The sequence below is a fragment of the Podarcis muralis genome, chromosome 3 (assembly GCF_964188315.1).
Source record: "Podarcis muralis chromosome 3, rPodMur119.hap1.1, whole genome shotgun sequence".
Classification (NCBI taxonomy): domain Eukaryota; kingdom Metazoa; phylum Chordata; class Lepidosauria; order Squamata; family Lacertidae; genus Podarcis; species Podarcis muralis.
In genome coordinates, this window is record NC_135657.1 from 50210557 (window position 1) to 50229787 (window position 19231).

At 42.0% G+C, this 19231-nt stretch overlaps 2 protein-coding genes across 2 annotated transcripts in view; both read left to right on the forward strand.

Annotated features, from left to right (window-relative positions):
* The window catches only part of SFT2D1 (SFT2 domain containing 1), a 13165-nt gene extending 783 nt beyond the window's left edge, over nucleotides 1-12382 (forward strand). The window contains 7 exon segments of the mRNA XM_028723878.2: nucleotides 5134-5220; nucleotides 6510-6595; nucleotides 7817-7898; nucleotides 8387-8422; nucleotides 9639-9697; nucleotides 10661-10690; nucleotides 11721-12382. Of these exon segments, the coding sequence (XP_028579711.2) occupies nucleotides 5134-5220; nucleotides 6510-6595; nucleotides 7817-7898; nucleotides 8387-8422; nucleotides 9639-9697; nucleotides 10661-10690; nucleotides 11721-11760 (420 nt within the window). The 3' untranslated portion in view covers nucleotides 11761-12382.
* A 1317-nt stretch (nucleotides 12383-13699) lies between these two features.
* Nucleotides 13700-18856, forward strand: PRR18 (proline rich 18). Its single transcript, XM_028723876.2, has one exon. It carries the CDS (start codon nucleotides 14105-14107, stop codon nucleotides 14891-14893), a length of 789 nt encoding a protein of 262 aa, XP_028579709.2. The 5' UTR covers nucleotides 13700-14104; the 3' UTR covers nucleotides 14894-18856.
* The last annotated feature ends 375 nt before the right edge of the window (nucleotides 18857-19231 follow it).

Consider the following 19231-nt stretch of genomic DNA (forward strand, 5'->3'; position numbering starts at 1 on the left):
CAGAGCACGCCAGGCCCTCCTGTCTTCCACTACCTCCCGCAGTTTGGTCAAACTCATGCTGGTAGCTTCGAGAACACTGTCCAACCATCTCGTCCTCTGTCGTCCCCTTCTCCTTGTGCCCTCCATCTTTCCCAACATCAGGGTCTTTTCCAGGGAGTCTTCTCTTCTCATGAGGTGGCCAAAGTATTGGAGCCTCAGCTTCACGATCTGTCCTTCCAGTGAGCACTCAGGGCTGATTTCCTTAAGAATGGATACGTTTGATCTTCTTGCAGTCCGTGGGACTCTCAAGAGTCTCCTCCAGCACCATAATTCTAAAGCATCAATTCTTCGGCGCTCAGCCTTCTTTATGGTCCAGCTCTCACTTCCATACATCACTAGTGGGCCTCCGTAGACTGTGGTTATTTGTGGGTGCCCTCAGCTCCTTCTTCCCTCTGGGATCTGCAGATGATTTGAGGAAGGGACCAGGCTCTGGATTTGACAGCATCTCCTCCTCTGGTGTCTCCCCCCAAATCTTCTGCAGGAGCCAGAGGACTAAGTAGAGTTTTTGCAATCCGTGTTGATCTTGGGGAAGAGGCTTTTGCCCTTCTCGCATTGGGGAAGGTGGGTCATTCAGATCAGAGGCAAGAGCATTTGTATTGTATACAGAAGGATTTAAGTTCCCACTCTGGCTTCCTTGGGAAGGACATGGAAATATTTATATCTGAAACGCCTAACTGGTTAGATTTTTTTTTTTTTTTTAAGATTCTTTTTTATTGATTATTCCATAAAAAGAAAAACAAAGATAACACACATATAACAAAGACAAGAGCACAAAAAAGCAAGAACATACAGAAAAAAACAAAAGAAACAAGTAAAAGGTACACATAATTATTGTTTTTACAATCTCCTATAACATAGCTGTTTCTTTCAGGACTTCCTTCAGTTTGGCCGCAAGTCGTTCGAAGCAATAAATAAAGTTACACGTTTCATCGTCTATATTGTTATTGTCATTGTCTCCAATTTTGTTCTCTCTTTTCCTTACCCAATAACCCGTGGTCTATCACAGTGCATCTTTAAATCCCTTTAGCGTTATTTGTCCGTCACTAATACCTTCCAGATAATCTGCGTACTTTCCCCAATCCTTAATGAACACTTGGTCTTTTATATATCTAATTTTCCCCGTTAATTTATCGAGTTCTGCATACTCCGATAGTTTAGATCTCCACTCCTCCGTTGTTGGGATTTCCTGCTGTTTCCACCTCTGAGCTATTAAAACCCTTGCTGCTGTTACCGCATAGTATACCAATCTGCGATCCTCCTTTTTTATTTCTTGTCTTAGTATCCCTAATAAGAAAATTTCTGGTTTCTTTACAAACGTGTACTTTAGTATCTTTTTTAATTCGGTATAAACCTTCTCCCAAAACAGCTTTACCCTTCCACACTCCCACCACATGTGGTAAAAGGAGCCCACTACATCTTTACACCTCCAGCACTTATTATCCACCTTATACATCTTTGAGAGTTTCATGGGTGTCAGGTGCCACCTGTAAACCATCTTCATGACATTTTCCTTTATCACAGTACACGCCGTAAAATTCAACCCGTCTCTCCATAATCTTTCCCAGTCCTCGAATTGTATACTATGACCTATATCTTTTGCCCAGCGGATCATCACTGATTTAACTTCTTCGTCGGCTAAATTCCAATCTAACAGCATCCTATACAACTTGGATATGTTTTTCACTTTATTATTTATTATTTCCGTCTGAAATTTCGAGTCAGTGTCCGCATAGCCTCTTTCCTTGATGTCTCTGGTTAGATTCTGATGCAGCCTGAGGTGTTGTTAGGAGAGGAAGAGGTGAAGTTGGAATGTGAGCATGAAAGGCAATAATTTGTCACTGCTTCTTTATTTTGCGGTGGTGCCTAATGAATATGAATATCTGCTGTAAAAGGCTAATGGGCACAGATACATCTGGCATCTCTTGCCCTTTTACTTACTAAAGAATAGCTTGGTCTGACCCCTTAGCTCAGATTGAGCAGTTGTGAAATGGAGTGGTGGTTTGCTAATTGTGGAGTGTGTTTAGTAAATAGCTCACTCAGCGTCACCTATGAGCAACCACAACACAAATGATCGCATCTGTTTAACAGAGGCCTTGAAAAATGAAACATATTGGCTCCCTCAAGGTTAACTATCTATCTACTAACTGCAAATATAGATTATATTTCCTATCTGTTTTCAAGTTAATCTGGTCTGGCTTTAAAGCTCAGTAGAAAGACTTTTCTCCAAAAGTGGTTTTGTTCACTTCTACATGTGGGCAGCTGCAACATTGTATGATGGGTTATTTTGAGAATTCACCAGCTTCATAACATCTTACTTAAAAGTAAAAATGTATATAATATTCTGAAAATGCTACACATTTAGCTACTCATGAGGCCTTTCAGTTCTGAATAAATTCCCCTAATGTGGATTTAACTAGCTTCAGAAATGTATGGAACATACATGGACACACTACTGGGACAGGGTAATTATACTGAATAAAGCGGTGAGTAAGCCATACATAGTTGTGTCAAGGCTAAACACCATAAATATGGATCACACGTGTTCCTGGGATATTCAAAGTTTACAAAGTTTCTCTCAAAATGAGGAAACCCTAATCTCTGATCAGGAATGTCAGAGTTGTTTGCTATCTCACTTTTGGGTGCTGCTGTTGAATGTTTGTATTCCTTTTCCTTGCTGCCTATATATGGATAAAGATTTCGATAGGAAAAGGTAAGTTATACATTGTTACATGTTGAAAGCTGAAATTTGTTTTGGTCATGGGAAAAGACATTTCAACATAGTAGGAAGTCAGCACAATGGCCTAAGAAAGTAATATATGGTCCATGATAATAGCTGTATGAATTAAAGGTGGGGACTGACAAGAACAGCTGCAGATAGACTATCTCCTTAAGCATGAGGCAAGGGCAGGGAGGGAGGGAGGGAGGGAGGTGGAAGAGAGACATTCAGGAGGTCTTACATTTTCCCTGTACAGGCTTATCTTTGTAATTGTCTGTGGCCTTGATTCTTTTAGGTGGGTTAAAAAATAACAAGGCTTTTTATTTTAAAAAAATTAATTGTAAACAGCTTGGCCAAAATTAAACCAGAATATAATCGTGTTAAATCTACAAATTTTAACAGATCATAGTGTTAAAAGTTGCATCTCAATAGAAAGAATTAGCAGGGAGTGCTCAGAGCTGCCCTCTTGCCAAGTTTGGCAACAATACCAATGCTAAAAAATGGGTTAAGTCACACCAAAGTCATGTTTCGGTCCTCCATCTTGATTCAAGATGGCGGCCAGTATCCAAACGTCAATGAAGAGTGCCGCCCACACCTCGGGGACCCTTGTTCCAAGTTTGGAGATGATATCTTGAGATGCATCCAAACTTATAGAGAACAAATGGACAAACCCTTTCCAAAATATATAGTAGATGAAGTATGGGATAATTTATTTTTAGATCAAAAATAAGTATGGCATGCCAAGTCCTATATAGTGATGATAAGAGTTTGATGTGAGATGGGATGGGAGCAGGAACTGGAAGTTGGTTTGGACTCCTTGGCTCCAGGAGATGCCACCTTATATCACTTGGAGGATCATACATTATGTCCATCAGATTAATCTTGTTTACTCATACTTTTACGACTTCTAACTGCTTATGCTGTGCTACTTGCTCTCAAACCAAACAAGAACATTTTCATTTCACATGAACATAAACTGCTCTGCCCAGTTCAGTTCCTGCCCTTGTTTTTGGCATGTTTTGAGCCCTTAATTGGCTCTACACTGGCAGAACACCTGTGTAAAGTACATGGTCTGCAGTGAGCAAAAGTTTTGAGTTTCTTTTTTTAGGGTGGGGACATGGGAGCAAGATATGAGAGTCTTCCAATAAAAAGGTAGGGAAGGAGTAAGCAGCAATAGGGGAAATGTCCTTCCTAGGTGATGTTTCTTACATTGACATGCTTTGGTGGACAGTGAGTACTCTTAAGAGGGTGCTGGAGTTTTCAGGTCTTTCAACCTTTGAAGGGAATGCTGTGCAGAAGTGTTTGAAAATAAAGACCTGTTCATGTGCTAGACCTTGTTGTGAAGAGGGCCACCTCACCTGGCCATGCCCTCAATATTGTGCCCCTTGTTGGGGATTCCAGTTGCATGGATAAGCCTATGTAGCTAGCTCCCCCTTCATACTTCATGAATGTGTAAAGGTCAAACAGAGGGGTAGGCCTGGGTGGGTGTAGGAGATTGGTTCACAATATTCGCCATTGTGCATTCCAATTTCAAAGACAGCAAACTTTAAGGAAAGATGTTCAGTTGCTGATATCCTCAACTTTTTGTATTGAATCTCCAACATTTGCATGCTGTCAACAATGGGTTTGAGGGAGGAGTAAGAACAATGTATTTTGCCCTAAACATATTGGAGAAAAAGCCAGATCCTGAAATGACAGTGGTGTTCTCTGTTCATAGTTCTTGAGTTGGGGAGGTGAAGAGACAGCCTGTTCTGGACTGGGTTGCACTCCTCCGAAAGGTAGCTTAGTGCTCTTGAACACAATACTGTCCCTGGAGGTTCAGGTTTACAGAATCATGGAATTGTAGAGTTGGAAGGGTCCCTGAGGATCATATAGTCCAACTGCCTGCAGTGCAGAATTATGCAGCCATCCCATACGCAGATTGAACTTGCAACCTTGGCATTATCAGCACTACGCTCTAACCCAGGCATAGGCAAACTCGGCCCTCCAGATGTTTTGGGACTACAACTCCCATCATCCCTAGCTAACAGGACCAGTGGTCAGGGATGATGGGAGTTGTAGTCCCAAAACATCTGGAGGGCCGACTTTACCTATGCCTGCTCTAACCAACTGAGCGATCCAGGCTGAAGTGCACAAACTCTAGTGGTGAGTTATTAAAGTTTCGAGATTACTTACCTCACACAGAGCTCTTCCGCTTGGTCAAAAAAGAACCCTACCTGTGGAGAAAAGGCTTTTGGCTCAAAGACGTAGTCTGTACATGCTCTCTGTTATTCAGCAATTATGTGACTAGCAAACCGTTAGTTGAGAAACCTGTTTATGTGAATTGGTCTAAGATATAGTACTGTTAGAAGCTAATTTCTTTCTTTCTTCACCCACAGGTGCTTGATTCTTCAACTCTTAGTTTTAGTACTCGAGTCAAATGGTTTGCTATCTGCTTTGCAAGTGGCATTGTGTGTTCCATTCTTGTAAGTAAAAACTTTGTAGAACATATGAAAAGCAACCTGGTTTCTTGGATCTCTGCTTGTACTTCTGTCTACTTTCTGTTCTTGAACAAAAAAAAATTAGGGATACGTAAAATTCCTTGGACAAGCGATAATAAATCTCAATGTTCAGAAAGTGGTATAGCTCTCATGGCACTGTCTTGATTTCATTCTGAAATGAGATTGTATAATACACTTCACCTCAAAATCCCCTTGTCCCTTTAATGCTGTTATAGCACTACAGTATATGCATTTGAGACTAGCCACCTAGTCTCAAATGCATATACATGAAATTTCTACGTGCGGGGAGGTTTTTTTTAAATATATGTGAGAAAGCCATTCAGACATGGTCTCCTTGTAAGGGTTGTGCATGACAGGGTATGTGTTCATATACTGCTGTTCACTTGCATTTATCAATCACATTTACCTGTAAATATGAGCTCAGACCAATTTCAGACCTAACTCTTAAAATCAGTTGAGCAGTCATGGTGACAATTAAAATTATATTTAATTCATTTATATGCCACTTATATACCAAAATGTCTTTACAGTTAATAAAAATATCAGCATGAATATTTAAAAACATTCAACCATTTTTCATAAGGGAAAGCCTTCAGAACTTAAATCAAGCATAGAACGGAAACTATAGAAGGAGATGGCCGTTCCCTGTCAGAGATCTCCCAGATACAGTCTGGGTGTTCACACCGAAAAAGGGCTGCTTCACATCATGGCCATTCTTTATTTTATAAATGAGGGCATGCAGGACAAGGTCTCATTCGTAGATCATAAAGAACGGGGAGGCTAGCCACATCATTTTTACCATTCTGAATGGAAGGTCCCTTGTAAGATGTAGGTTTCCTGGTGGTCTTATATTGAGAGACAGAAACCTGTACTGGGAAGTACAGTTGATTTGAAATATTATTTCAAATAATTCGTTTCTTACAGTGAGGAAGATGTGATTTACTGAATTGACTTAAATTTGGGCTTCTGCCTTTTTAGTTGTACTTTATAAGAAGAGTAATTGTATAAATTGGTAGATAAACTGATTGACTCATACATGCATTTCTATTAATTCCAGATATTTAAGTCTGTCACAGTTAAACACTTAGAGGCAGTTAATTAACATCAGTATATCTAGTTGCCAGCAGAGGGTAATATTAGAATGTGCTAGATGTTTGCTGCTGTGTTGATTTTGCGTTAGTATATTATTTAATGCCTTACCACTCTGACATCACCACGCTTCTAAAGTTTGCAACTGGGCTTATTTTGTATAGGGGACAGCAATGCTTTGGCTCCCAGGCTCTGGCACAAAACTCTTTGCAGTGTTCTATACCTTAGGAAATATTGCTGCATTAGCCAGGTATGGACAGATTTATTTATTTAAAAGTTTTAATGAGATGTGTAGTTTTACACTTCATTTGGAGAGAACTGCAAACTGAAAAAAACATTGTATATGGTACTTTTAAAAGAAAGGACATAATAAAAATTGAATCTCTTTGTAAAATGAAAACTGCTTTCCTGTGTTGCTGTTTATGTGTATTTGATGTGAGACCTTAAAAAAAAGAGAGGATGCATCTTATCAGAAAATACTGATATTTCACAAAAGGAACTGGGGCACACCTGCCTATCTGAGTAGATTACTAATATGCAGACCACCCTTGTAAATAACCCCACAAAAATTACTAGCCTGCCAAATAAGTTGCTAGTTTGCCTAAGGATCTAGACCTCTGCCCTCCTTCCAGCAGATGGCTCCATTTCTATGCTTTTACAAAGGAAGTTTCCCTCTTATAGGAGCCATGGGACAAAGGGCTCCATCCCCTCCTCACCAACCCCCCACTCACCAGCATGCAGATCCTTGTTGCGTATGGCTACCAGGCAATCACTTACATGGAAAACTGATTATATACACATTTTTCCATGTACTTACCTCTCAAAGATTAAGTAGTTTGCTCCACCACCAATTTTGTCTATCAAGAACTTCAATTCTGAAGTTTTTGCACTGCAGAAAGTAAACTACTGCTGTTCTTTCTCTGCTTTGTCCCAGTAAAACATGGGTGCGTGTCTCTTTCCAGTATCCTTGGGAAAGATCATTAAATCCACCTGGATATTCTAGGAGTATTCACAGGGCTACTTGCTGGTATTGCAGACATACGGTACTTCTTAAAAATTCGACAACATCCTTACGCTTTTAAAGCAGTGTTTTTATCTATAACATTGTACCCTTTTTTTGGTCTGCTAATATGACTTGTGTCCGAACTTTTGGCAGTTTTTAGAACTGGGTTAAAACTTGTAACTCTGTAATGCTTGAGTAATTTAAATCTGGTGATTCTAAGGAACAAGTAGAGTGCCAGTGCCACAAGGAGGCAGCTGCTTCATGAAATTCGCAAACTAGCTGGATTGCAAGGTCTTCCTATATTCTTCCTATATTCTCAATTTAAATCAGTTTTCCTCTCATTATGCTTTCAACACTTATAGAGGGGTATGGGGTTTGAACTATAAACAGTGCCGTTCAACAAACACACATGCTTCTTTGGTTCAGTTAATGGCAGGCATGCTTATTGTTTAATTTCTTACAACCCAGTACTTGCTTCTTGATGGGCCCTGTGAAACAACTGAAAAAGATGTTTGAACCAACAAGATTAATTGTGACAATTGTTATGCTGGTAAGCTACATCTTTTCTCTATTTGAAAATAATGAAATGTAATGCTGAGTTTCCCTGAGGGTATTCTGGCAGGGTCGGTATTTATATTAGAACTTCATAACATCACTGAGATGTCCTCCCCCCCAAATTGTGTTATGTATAACATACCTGTTTGTAGGAGGAATCAGAAAATGGTATGATATAAGCAGACAATTGAAGATTGTGTTCAATTTTATCAAACTAATTTTGTCAGCAGAATAGGTAATTCAGGTTAGGTTATGACTGTGTAGTGAGCTTACGTAATGCTTGGGTGGTATCTTTTGATTTTGAAATGAGAAAATGGGTAATGGGTACATAGTGCTTCTAGAAAGATACTAAATAAAACATTGAAAATGCCAAGAATGCACTAACTTGGGTAGATTTTCTACATTCCACAGTTTTAGTGGGAGAATATTGCATAAATTATGTATTGCTTAAGTATATACTGATATGATTCTCCTTTTTTCCAGTTGTGTTTTATCTGTACCCTATGTGCTGTGTTCTGGGTAAGTAATATTGTCTTCATGTCAACCTTCCTGGGTGTATTGGCACATTTGGAATTTTGAAAGTGCACCACCCCCTCTGTTTGTTCTTCTTCACCCTCCCTTGGTTTATTCCCCTCCCAACAAAAAGTGTAGTATACACACACACACTTTGTGTTTCCAAGGGGTTTGAGTAAAAGTTTGATCTAGTGGAGTTAAAACAAACCTCTTGAATTTGCATGGGTTCTCCAAAATCCTATCAAATTAAGCTTATATTGGTAGACTACACAATAAAAATTGCAAATCTGATATTTGCCAGCACCACGGAAACATTGATCCAATGCGGAAAAAACTTCCTAATTTTAATTGGATGACAACAAACTACCAATGAAAGACATAAAGCTTTTGTAGACACACAGGGAAAAAAGGAAATTTCTCAAGAGCACCATTACATCCAGGGGTGCCATACTTGTGACCTCTTACCAGATTTAATGTGTCATCAGCATAAATTAGTTTAATGTTGAAATCTGGGTCTGTAGGCTTTGCTGTGTCTAACTGAAGTTTGAAAGGTCCTTGGATTTAGGGCTTGTGTAACACACTCTAAATCAGGCATTGGCAAACTCAGCCCTCCATATGTTTTTGAGACTACAATTCCCATCATCCCTGACCACTAGTCCTGTTAGCTAAGGATGATGGGAGTTGTAGTCCCAAAACAGCTGGAGAGCCGAGTTTGGGGATGCCTGCTCTGACTCTCCAGACATGTCGGACTATGATTCCCATCACACCTAACCATTGTCCATGCTTGGTGGGGATAATGGGAGTTGGAGTCCAACAATATCCAGAAAACCATATGTCCCCCACTCCTGCTCTTAGTGTTTATACTACTGATGTAATCCTGGCCGTGTAGTGTTTACTTTCATTTTTTAATAAAAACATCTAGTTAACATAAAATTTTATATGGGGTAAGCCAGTCTAGTGAAAATATTTGCATATTTAATGCTGCACTCCTATATAAACTTGCTTAGGAATAAGTCCCATTGGCTTTGGCAAAAGTTACTTCCTAATAAATATGCATACTTTAGGCTATGCCCTCTAATGGAAGTGTATAGCAATGCATTTTGCTCGAGTGTTTTAATCTGGGTTAATTTGCCATTGGAGCTTCTTGAGACTCGTAAAATTTATTGATTTTAAAAACAGTGTCAACAAGCTCACCATATGTTCCTTATCTCTTTCTCTCTAGTGGGGCAAGAAAGGGCTAGCTCTGCTCTTCTGCATTCTGCAGTTCTTGGCAATGACCTGGTAAGTCATTATAAACATTTTTAGCACTACTGTCATATAAAACTCAGCATGTAAGTATGGTATGTTATCTTGCAAGCTGTGCAATGTGATATTGCTGTCTTGATCCGTAGCCTTTTAAAAAAAGTATCTCCTCTGCTTCAGAAGTTACTGCAGGTATATAAAAAAAGCAGAATTGATTTATCTTTTCTCTCTTCTTCCCTGCACCCTCTCCCACCTGTTGATTGGATTTTAAGGTCCAAGTAGGGCTATAGGAATAAATATGTATGTGTGCATATTAGTAATTTTTAAAGTGTGTTCTTGTGAGCTTTGAGATTTCTGTGAAAGTTACCAGGAGCTCCCCAATGATATCAGGAGTAATGAAAGCAAAAGCAGGGAAGTCCATTTTTTTGTAGGCATATACCGTTGGAGGTCATCCAGTACTAGATGGGGGGAAATAGATTCCAAATTGTTTTTTCTGTAAGAGTTTTCTACATTTAAATTTATTAAACTGCATGTAGGGGCGAAGATAGTGTCCTATTTTATTACAGCCTTGTTTAGTACTAGCCTGGTAGCCATGGGCAACAAGGTATTTCATGCAGGTGAATGAGTGCATTAGTGCAAGGAGGACACTGTGTTCCATCCTACCTCCGTCAGACCCTAGCAAGCTAGTCACTTGTGCTTATTTTCAAGGCTGTTTTCGCTTCCTCTTGGACTACTTTGGTTCTGTGGCACTTGCATAAGGCCAGCTTGTGTACCATCTTGCAGGAGGCTGTGTAATTTGCTTGCAACAAAATCTGAAATGGAGAGTGGATTCAGGAATGCCTTGGCAGTACACCTAGTTCTTTCAAAAGCCCTCTTATTCTAAACTTACATATAATCTGAATAGGTAATCTAAAGGACATATTGCAACAGGTTGACATTGTAGAAGGCGGAGTAAAGCAGGAAGAGCGAGCTAATGTTAACTTTTTCCTCTTTCTCTTTCAGGTATAGTCTGTCATATATCCCTTATGCACGGTGAGTCAGCTTGCTCTTTTGCCCTGCAAAAATAAGAGCCTGTATAGTTATCTTGCAGCTTTTAAAAACTGTTCTTGTGAGAAACTATTCTTCAGATTTTTTTTCTATGTAATTGTATCTAGCACATCTTACATCACTAAATATTTTACAATTGCTATCAAAAAGCAAATTTCCTGTTACACTCAACTTAACCTTGTACTGTGCATCTTCTTACAAAGTTGAGCTTCTAATATTCCCTTCCTTAAAGGGCAGAGGATTGTTTTGAAAGCAACACACTAGATCTTGTGATGCCTAGTTGACAACCTGCCACCAAAGAACAGCTAATTGTGTACGCTCTGTCTTGATACATGCTTACTTCATTGAATTGTAGAGTTGGAAGGGACCCCCAGGGTCATCTAGTCCAACCCCCTGCAATGCAACATGGGGCTCAAACCCACAACCCTGAGATTAAGAGTCTCATGCTCTACCAACTGAGCCATGCTAGCACCTTTAAGTAATTTCTGTTAAATTCAGTGGTGTTTATTCCTATGAAAGCATATTGCTCATCATGATATACTGCTCAAAATAAAACAGGGACAATTTCACCTGAGAATGTATTTATTGAAAGCATATTGAGTAAGAAGATTCCTTTCTCAGACCATCAATAACACAGTAGCCTGGTTCACATAACATGGTAAGTCAAACTATAACTTGCTGGGACCATGTGAACTCCTGGAGAAATGCTCACAGGTGTTTTATCTCCTCCCTGGTCCTTTTTAGCTTTGCATTGAACTAAGCTAAAGTTTGGCTTAGCATGCTGTCCAAAACCAGATTTGTGGTTAAGGCATTTCTTTAATGACCACGAGATGCAGTCAAGGTTTGATTGTGTCATACAAACCAGGTTTGTATCTGATTTCCTGGAGTTCATTTGGTAACTACATGTTGTTATTACAATTGTTGTGAGTGTTACGATAATAAATGTGGTTGATAAAATTATCATGCAGTATAGGCATACAACACATGGTGAAATTATCTTTCTTTTCTTTTAAAGGGATGCAGTGCTAAAATGTTTCACGTCCTGCCTAGGTTAAAGTGAACTGAGAAGAAATCTGCAATATTTTTGGAAGCCAACTACATTTCTCCCAAGTTTACTTGGATTGTTTCAGCGCCTGAAATGGTGAAATCCACCTTCCACAATAGATTAAATTGTGTTAGCAAAATAATCTTTTAAAAACACACAGCACTGGCACATCAGGAAACCTTTAAATATTTGTTCTTAAAATATTTGGTAATGTCGGAGTCTTAAAACTGTTGCATCAGGTTTGGCTAACATAGTTTAATCTCAAAACTAGATCAAAGTAGTCTTTGGATTTCAGGTAAAATGCATGTAAATACTTTTGTCTAAAATTTGCTATTTATCGTACCATTTGTGCATTATTGTTACATGCTTTTCCCAAAGAATTTTAAAATTATTGTAAAATGAAGTATTTGCCAAATTTATAGCTGATGGGGCTTTTTTGAAAAGTTAAAGTATGCGTTAGCCTGGAAAGACTGTAAATGTGTAAGGCTGTTTTTAAATGCTTGAACTTCTTGTTAAGCTTATATTTTAAATGCCAACTTTTTGTACTGTGATACTTAAAATACACTTGACTAAAAGTGCTCATGAGTAATATATTAAATCATTGACTACAAAATAAATATACTTTAAAAATATGCACTCTTGAATTGAAGATCTACCCGTTTTGTAGAATAATTTCACTTGGATATTACTGGGTTGGTTCACGTCCCATGCCAAACCATTATATAGTAGATCCTTGGGCTCCTGCATTCCCTTCACACATTCAGTTACATACTTCCTGTTTACTTCTTCTTCTTCTTTGGTGATCACTCGTAGCTGGGTAAGATTGTCTTCCATTAACATGGTCTTAACAGTGAGTACACTAGTTTGCAGGGGACTGAATGTGTAACAGGTTATGGAAGTGGAGAACACAGTTGGTAGATGAAGGATATAGACAGATGCAGGGTATATAAACTGGTGCAAATGTGTATCGTGTGCTGCTGAAAGTCAGGAAACGTAAGTCTTATGTAGGATTTATTTGAATAAAATATTAAAGATGGATTGTGGTGTATCTTAGTAATGCTAAATAAAGTGACAATTTCCAGCATTAACATGCAACATTAAAAACTAAGAGCTAATAAAAGCTTTAGAATTCAAGAAAAACACCATCTTTGATGTTTAGACACCATGTAATTTTGGCATCGTGCAAATTGCCATGGGGAAGAAAGGGTTCTACACCCAATTTTGCTAGGTTGGCTATTTATACAAGCCTTGTATGGTGGGGTGAAAAGTTAAATAGCATTCATGTTTTTACTTGCTAAATTAAAAAACCTCTCCCAAGTAGAGGAGGGGATAGATAAAACATAGTTCAGTGTAAGGCGGCTTTAAAAATGGATGTCTTATAGATGTGTGGAATGATGAAGGGTGTGAGTACATAGTGTATGTTTTGTTCAGCTTCTTTGCATATCATGTTAGTGTATTGGGGGCCCTGTGTGGGTGTGCTACTGGTTTGCTAATTCCATGTATAAATTACAAGCCAAAGGTTACAAGCCAAGCTTTATGTTGACAAAGATGGGGAGTTAAGCTGTTGCTGCTTTCTCCCCAAAGTCTACTGAACCTTAAAACTGCAACTATGGAGACTTACTGTACCTGCAATCCCTTTTGGATCTGAATCTTCAAGCTGATCTTATGCCTATAGCATCCCACCTGCTCATTAGACACCTTTGTTATTTTTTCTTCCCCAACTGCGCTTTTGGGAGAAAGTACATTGGCGATAGGCTCCGTGCAGAACATCCGCGAACAAGAAGCTGCTCTTGTGTCAACTCAACCTTCTCCAACAGGACTATATAGCCTGGCAACATTCATCCTGCGCGCAATAGACCAGACGGGGCATAACGGGGAGAGACGATATATACGTGTGTGTGCGTTTTAAAAAGAGCCAAACCCCAGGCGCGCAAATTCGTGTTCTTGGAGGCGCAAGACGAGCCTCGGCTGCCTGATGCCACCTCCCGGTCGGCGCTCGCGGGACTTTCTCTCTCCTCCTGATAGGGGGCGGCTGCCCGCCCGTCCGCCCGCAGCCACGGCGCCCGGCTCGCTGGCCGGCCTCCGCCGAAGCCCTCGCCTCTTCTCCCCCCGCCCGGCCCTCTCGGCTCCTCCTCTCGCCTCCAACCAGCCGCGACCGCCGCGTGTCTCATTCATCCGCAGTGCCAGAGAGCGACGTTTGCCGCGCGACCGGGCTCGCTCGCGGAAGCTGCCTGGCTGAGGGCGAGAGGCTGGCCGCCGCCGCCGCCTCCTCTGAGGCGAAGATGTCGAGCTGAACTACAACACACAGGAGGAGGAGGAGGAGGAGGGAAGGGGCTCCCGCCGGCGGCCGCGCCATGTCCCTGCCTCCTATTGCGCCACCACCTGCTGCCGCCCCCCGACTCCAGCTCCGGAATGCGCAGCAGCCGAGCCCGGGCGCTCCCAAAAAGGCGCCCCCCCTCGCGCCAGCCAAGCCCCCTCGGAAAGGTCGCGGCGGCGGGGTCCCCGCGGAGCGCCCCGGTTGCGGCGGCGCCTTCTCGAGCTCTTGGCCCAGCGCTTCTCTCCCGAGGCAGCTGCCGCGCAACAGAGGCGCGCCGGCCGCCAGGAACCCGCCCGCCCCGGCCGCGGGGGCGCCTCCGTCTCCGGCGTCGCGAGGCCGCTCGGTCGTGGGGCCGCCGGGCCCGGGCGCGCGCTCCTGCGAGAGCCTTTGCGCGGCGGCGCAAGCGGGTCGCGGGGAGGCCGCGCTGCGCTTCTCGCTCAGCCTGCCTCCCGAGGCGATCCGGGTGCTCCAGCGCCGGAGCCTGGAGAAGCAGCAGCAGCAACAGCAGCGGCGGCCACGCGGGAGGACGCCCCGCTCCGCCTCCCCGGACGCCGCGAAGCGCCCCCTGGCTGGGTGCTCGGCCGGCGGCGGGGGGGACTTGCGCGCGCTGCTGCAGGTGTCGCTGCTCAACGAGCGCCACCGCTACGACGACGTGGAGTACGAGGAGGAGGCCGACGGCGAAGGGGCGGCCGGCGTCCCCGGAGCGCGCGCGGCCGACGAAGGGCTGGTGCGCAAGTGCACCGAGTGGCTCCGCGGTGTCGAGAGCGCCGCCGCCCGCGACCGCGCCGACAAGCTGGAGACGCTGCCGCACTTGGGAACCCTGTGAGCGGCCGGCCAGGGGCCCCCTCTCCCGGGCCCTCGGCCCAGAAGCAGGCAGACCCGAGCCCGCCGTTCTCTTCCTCAGGGTGGTGTCGTAGTTGGTTCTTCGTCGCCAAAGGTCGCCTTCCCACATCACCTGTTGTTGACTGTGAACGGATTTCCTCCTCTGTCGGCAGAAAGCTCTTCCACCGGCCTGGCCTGTGACTGTGTGTGTGTTTTCTGAAAAATAACATAACACGTTGCGTTAGGCTGAGCTTCCAAGGTCAACCACGCCTCTGTTATAAGAATTGCTTTCATCTCGACCCTTTTTCAATGGATTACTGCAGCTCAGACGAACAGTTCATCTCTGTGCACATAGTGCGTGGAAGGAAATGTGCTTAATCGCCCCCTACACCCTTTTGAGCATGAGAGGTGCCTCCCTCTTGGGCACCCTGCGCTGGGAATCTGTTCCACATTTGTTTGGGGCTGTTGTTGCTCAAAATCTTAATCGAAAAAGACAGTTTTTCTGATAATCTTATGGAAAACCGATCCTTTGTGTCATTTTTTGGCTGGAATAATAGAGACAATAGCTTTAAAGTGATGGGGAACGAAGTTCAGCCTCTCTGTGTATAGATTTTATGGTGGCCAAATGTAAATGTTGAACTTTTTCATGATTGTGTTTAACTTATTATGGTAACATAGCAATGTGTTTTTATTTTTGTAGCCTGTGAAAAGAACTGAGTGCACAGAGACAGCTGAATATTTTTTGTCACATTTTATAAAAGCATAATTTGCAGCCTAAGGTCCAGGAGAAGGTAAGGAATCTTGTTAGTTTCTCCAATTTTTCTTCCCTGTTCCTGAGACTGCGAAGTTTAGGGAAGAGCTTTTGTTTTACATGACTAAGTGCAGGTGACTCCAAAGAAAGAGGCTGTGTACAGTACAAAAACTTGGCACAAACTTCAGTACTAACAAACTTTTTTTAAAGTACATTGTAAATGAATAGCACAGTGATTTTGTAAATTTGTAATATTTCTATTTATTTGAATAAACAGTTAAAATTGGTGAGGAAGCATATTTTGCCTGTTTATTCTGCTCCTCCACAGTTATGGGGTGGGACAGGAAATAAAGGCTATACTGTTGAACAATCCTGTATTTTTAAGTGCTATTATTTCAATGGGTGAGATTTAAGCATATAAAGCTCTCTCAGTTGAAATGGATAGGGCTGCAAATTGCTTTGCTTTGAGTGAAATTTTTAAAAGAATTGCTGTTCTATAAAATAAATCCAGCAGATTGGTAATCACACACTGGAATGATAGCTAGGTCTTTGAGATCATTGTGCATAAAGGACACAGGGAGGCAAGATAAAAAGCAAAGGCTCTGCAGCAAAATTGAGTTTTCTGAGGAACTCTAAGTGAGAGCTGCATATTTAGCACTTCTGTATTTGTGTTGTGGACCTGTCTTTTAAGAGAACTGATAGAAACAAACACCTATTTTGACCCTAAAGGATAAACAAACCCTCTTTTCTTGCTAATCGTTAACAAACTTTCATATGGAGCAAAACAATAGCACAGAGTTATAAACAAGATAGTAGTCAACACTAGTCCCAGGCAGAGTACATACACCCACTGAAGTTAATAGGCTTAGGTTTAGTAGGGAGGAATTCCTATCTGCTAAGGCAATTGTTCCATCAGGGCAAACATTTCCCCCTTCTCCCACCATGTAGGGGGTTCTCCCTATTTCCCCTTGCAAGGGGCTCATGGGGAGGAGAGCCCCCTTGTGCAAGCAGAAGTCCCTACATAGGGCTTCCATGGAAGGGACTTGTTAGTTGAATCTTTCCCTTAATGTCAGTGGATCTACTGTGAGTTGGGCTTTGTTGAAATTCAGGGTAAGTTTTACTCAAAGCAGACCCATTGAAATTAATGAACACCAATTCTATGATTCTACTTGAGTTAGGTCCGTTCATTTCAATAGCTCTGCTCTTTGTTGAATTCTACCCAGAGTCCCTCAGCTGGAGTTGGTGCATAATGATTACCCAAATAAAGGCAGCAACCAGCGATGGGGGGGGGGGGCAAATACATCTTTGTGGCTTTAGTTTTGTGTGCTGCTTTTATGCTTATTTTAAAATACAAAGAACACATTCATTGGAAGGTTTTTAAATGCAACAGGCAATGAATTTCTCCAGAACATTGATGCCAGCCGCAAGTGAAATGCTTTAGACCAGGGGTCATTTCATACATTATCTGAACAGCATGGGAGCTGCTTGACTGTGGCAGAATCCCACGCTGCTCTCAGCACTTAGAACAGAAACAGCAACTGATGGGGATTCTCTCTGCTTCCCCTGCCAGCCTTGTCCAGCCCATAATGTTCTTCCTAACAGATGTTACCAGGGTAGTATGGGCCTAAGGAGGCAGTAGCTGCCATGTGACTCAGGTGGCACATGGAACCACTGTCTTATGAATCACATCTATAGCTTGGAGAGAGAGAGAGAAAATGAGAATTATTTGGCAGTGTCTCCCTGATTGGCAGTTTGGGATGGAATGGTGTGGAACACAATAATGCGGCTGCAATGAAGAAATATTTTAACCATGTTGCACATTAAGATAGAACAAAACATTGCATTGCATGTTCCAAAAGATTTTTAGACTCCAAGCATTAAATATTAGCATAATTGTGAGCCTGTTGAACACAACATGATCAAAGCCTTTGGAAAGTTAAGTAGGGTTGCCATACGTCTGGAATTTCCCAGACATAGTCGGAATACTGCAGTCAGAAGCAGTGTCCAGGCGGAAATCGCTGAAATGTCCAGGAAAATCCGGACGTATGGCAACCAATGTCAGAAGCCTAGATTTTTGTGAATTTCCTTAAAACTAGCTCCAAAACTTCTTTTTAATAAAAAAACAAAGTTATCGAATTTTCACTTTTTGAAATATGGCAACCCTAGAGTTATGCTCCAAGTCTCATCAAAGGTAACTGCTTCAGTATGGGATTATCAACAACCAGCCAGAGTAAACAGAACTGTTCACATTTCCCAGCCCCATATATATGGAGCATTCGGCCCTCCATATGTTGCTGAACTACAACTTCCAGCAAGCATGGTCAATGGCCAAGGGTGATGGGAGTTGTAGTTTACCAACATCTGGAGGGCCAAAGTTTCCCCACATCTGCCCTGTAATGAGCTCTGAAGTCTTAAGGAGAGGGAAGAGACATCAGAGCTGTGATTCTGAGAAATCCTAATACTGCTTTTTTCCTTCTACCTCATTTCGTTCTTGCATAGTGTGGTATGATGTATAGTAGGTGACCTGTGGCCTTCTAGATGTCATTGGACTCCAACTCCCATCATCCCTGGCAATTGGCCATGCTGACTGGGGCTTCTTTCGTTATTTCTTTTGTTCTGTGACTTCTAGGTCCAGGGGTGTTTTTTTTGTCCTGCCCCACTTTCTCACAGTTTACTGCTGCATTGGAAGAAATGCCAATCCGCAGAAACCCCAATTGACGCTTGCTTCAATTCGGAAGTAAACAGAAGGTTTTCCAGGGAAAGTGGCAGGACAAAAGAAAGACTTCCCAGACCTGTGCCTAGAAATCATGGCCTAAATGGAAGCACAAATGAACCCTGAATCTCCTGCCCCTTTCCTTCTTTTTAAACTTCTTTTTAAAAAGTGGGCTTTCAGACAGCAGCTGCCTGTCAACTTTTATGTGCAAATTAGCATGTACAGTATTTGTGTCATGGGCCTATGTCCTGAGTCCTTTCAAGTACCCATCAACACCCCTGCTGCGTACATTTGCACATCTGGGCTGGCTTTTCTCTGGATGACTAGCATCCAATGGTGATTTGCATTTTTATATAACCTCATGCCATGTCTTTCAATAGTCAGAGTGTCAACAAGTGATGAGTGTTTGTATTAAGTATTGTTGATCCATGTATGTACTGTTAAAATTATTTATATATCAGTTTTTGGTTTTTATATATTTGAGGCATTAAAAATTGTATTTTCAGGCTTTGTGTGTTAAAATTATATCTTATGTAAATACTTTTTTCCACTTGGGCAGAAATCCTGCACATACTTATTGGAGTTTAAGTCTAAGTAAGCAATCATAGGATCAGTGGTGGACTTTGGTAATGTTTGGTAATACAGTGCCCTGAGCGAGGCCAGAATTTGCCTGCCCCCACCCCATGGATCTTCTCAATTATAGATAGATAGGATTATAGATAGGATTGAGGAGTCTTGTAATATTCAGATAATGGAAACCCAGAAATCAATAGATCTATTGACCTTTGAGGGCAATAATCAATAGGGCTTGCTTCTCATGTTGTTCTAAAGCAGGTATGGGGAACCTGTGGCACTCCAGAAGTTGTGGATTCCAACCA

Coding starts and splice junctions, on each gene's coding strand:
- PRR18 (XM_028723876.2), top strand. CDS start 14,105: ATGTCCCTGCCTCCTATTGCGCCACCACCTGCTGCCGCCCCCCGACTC.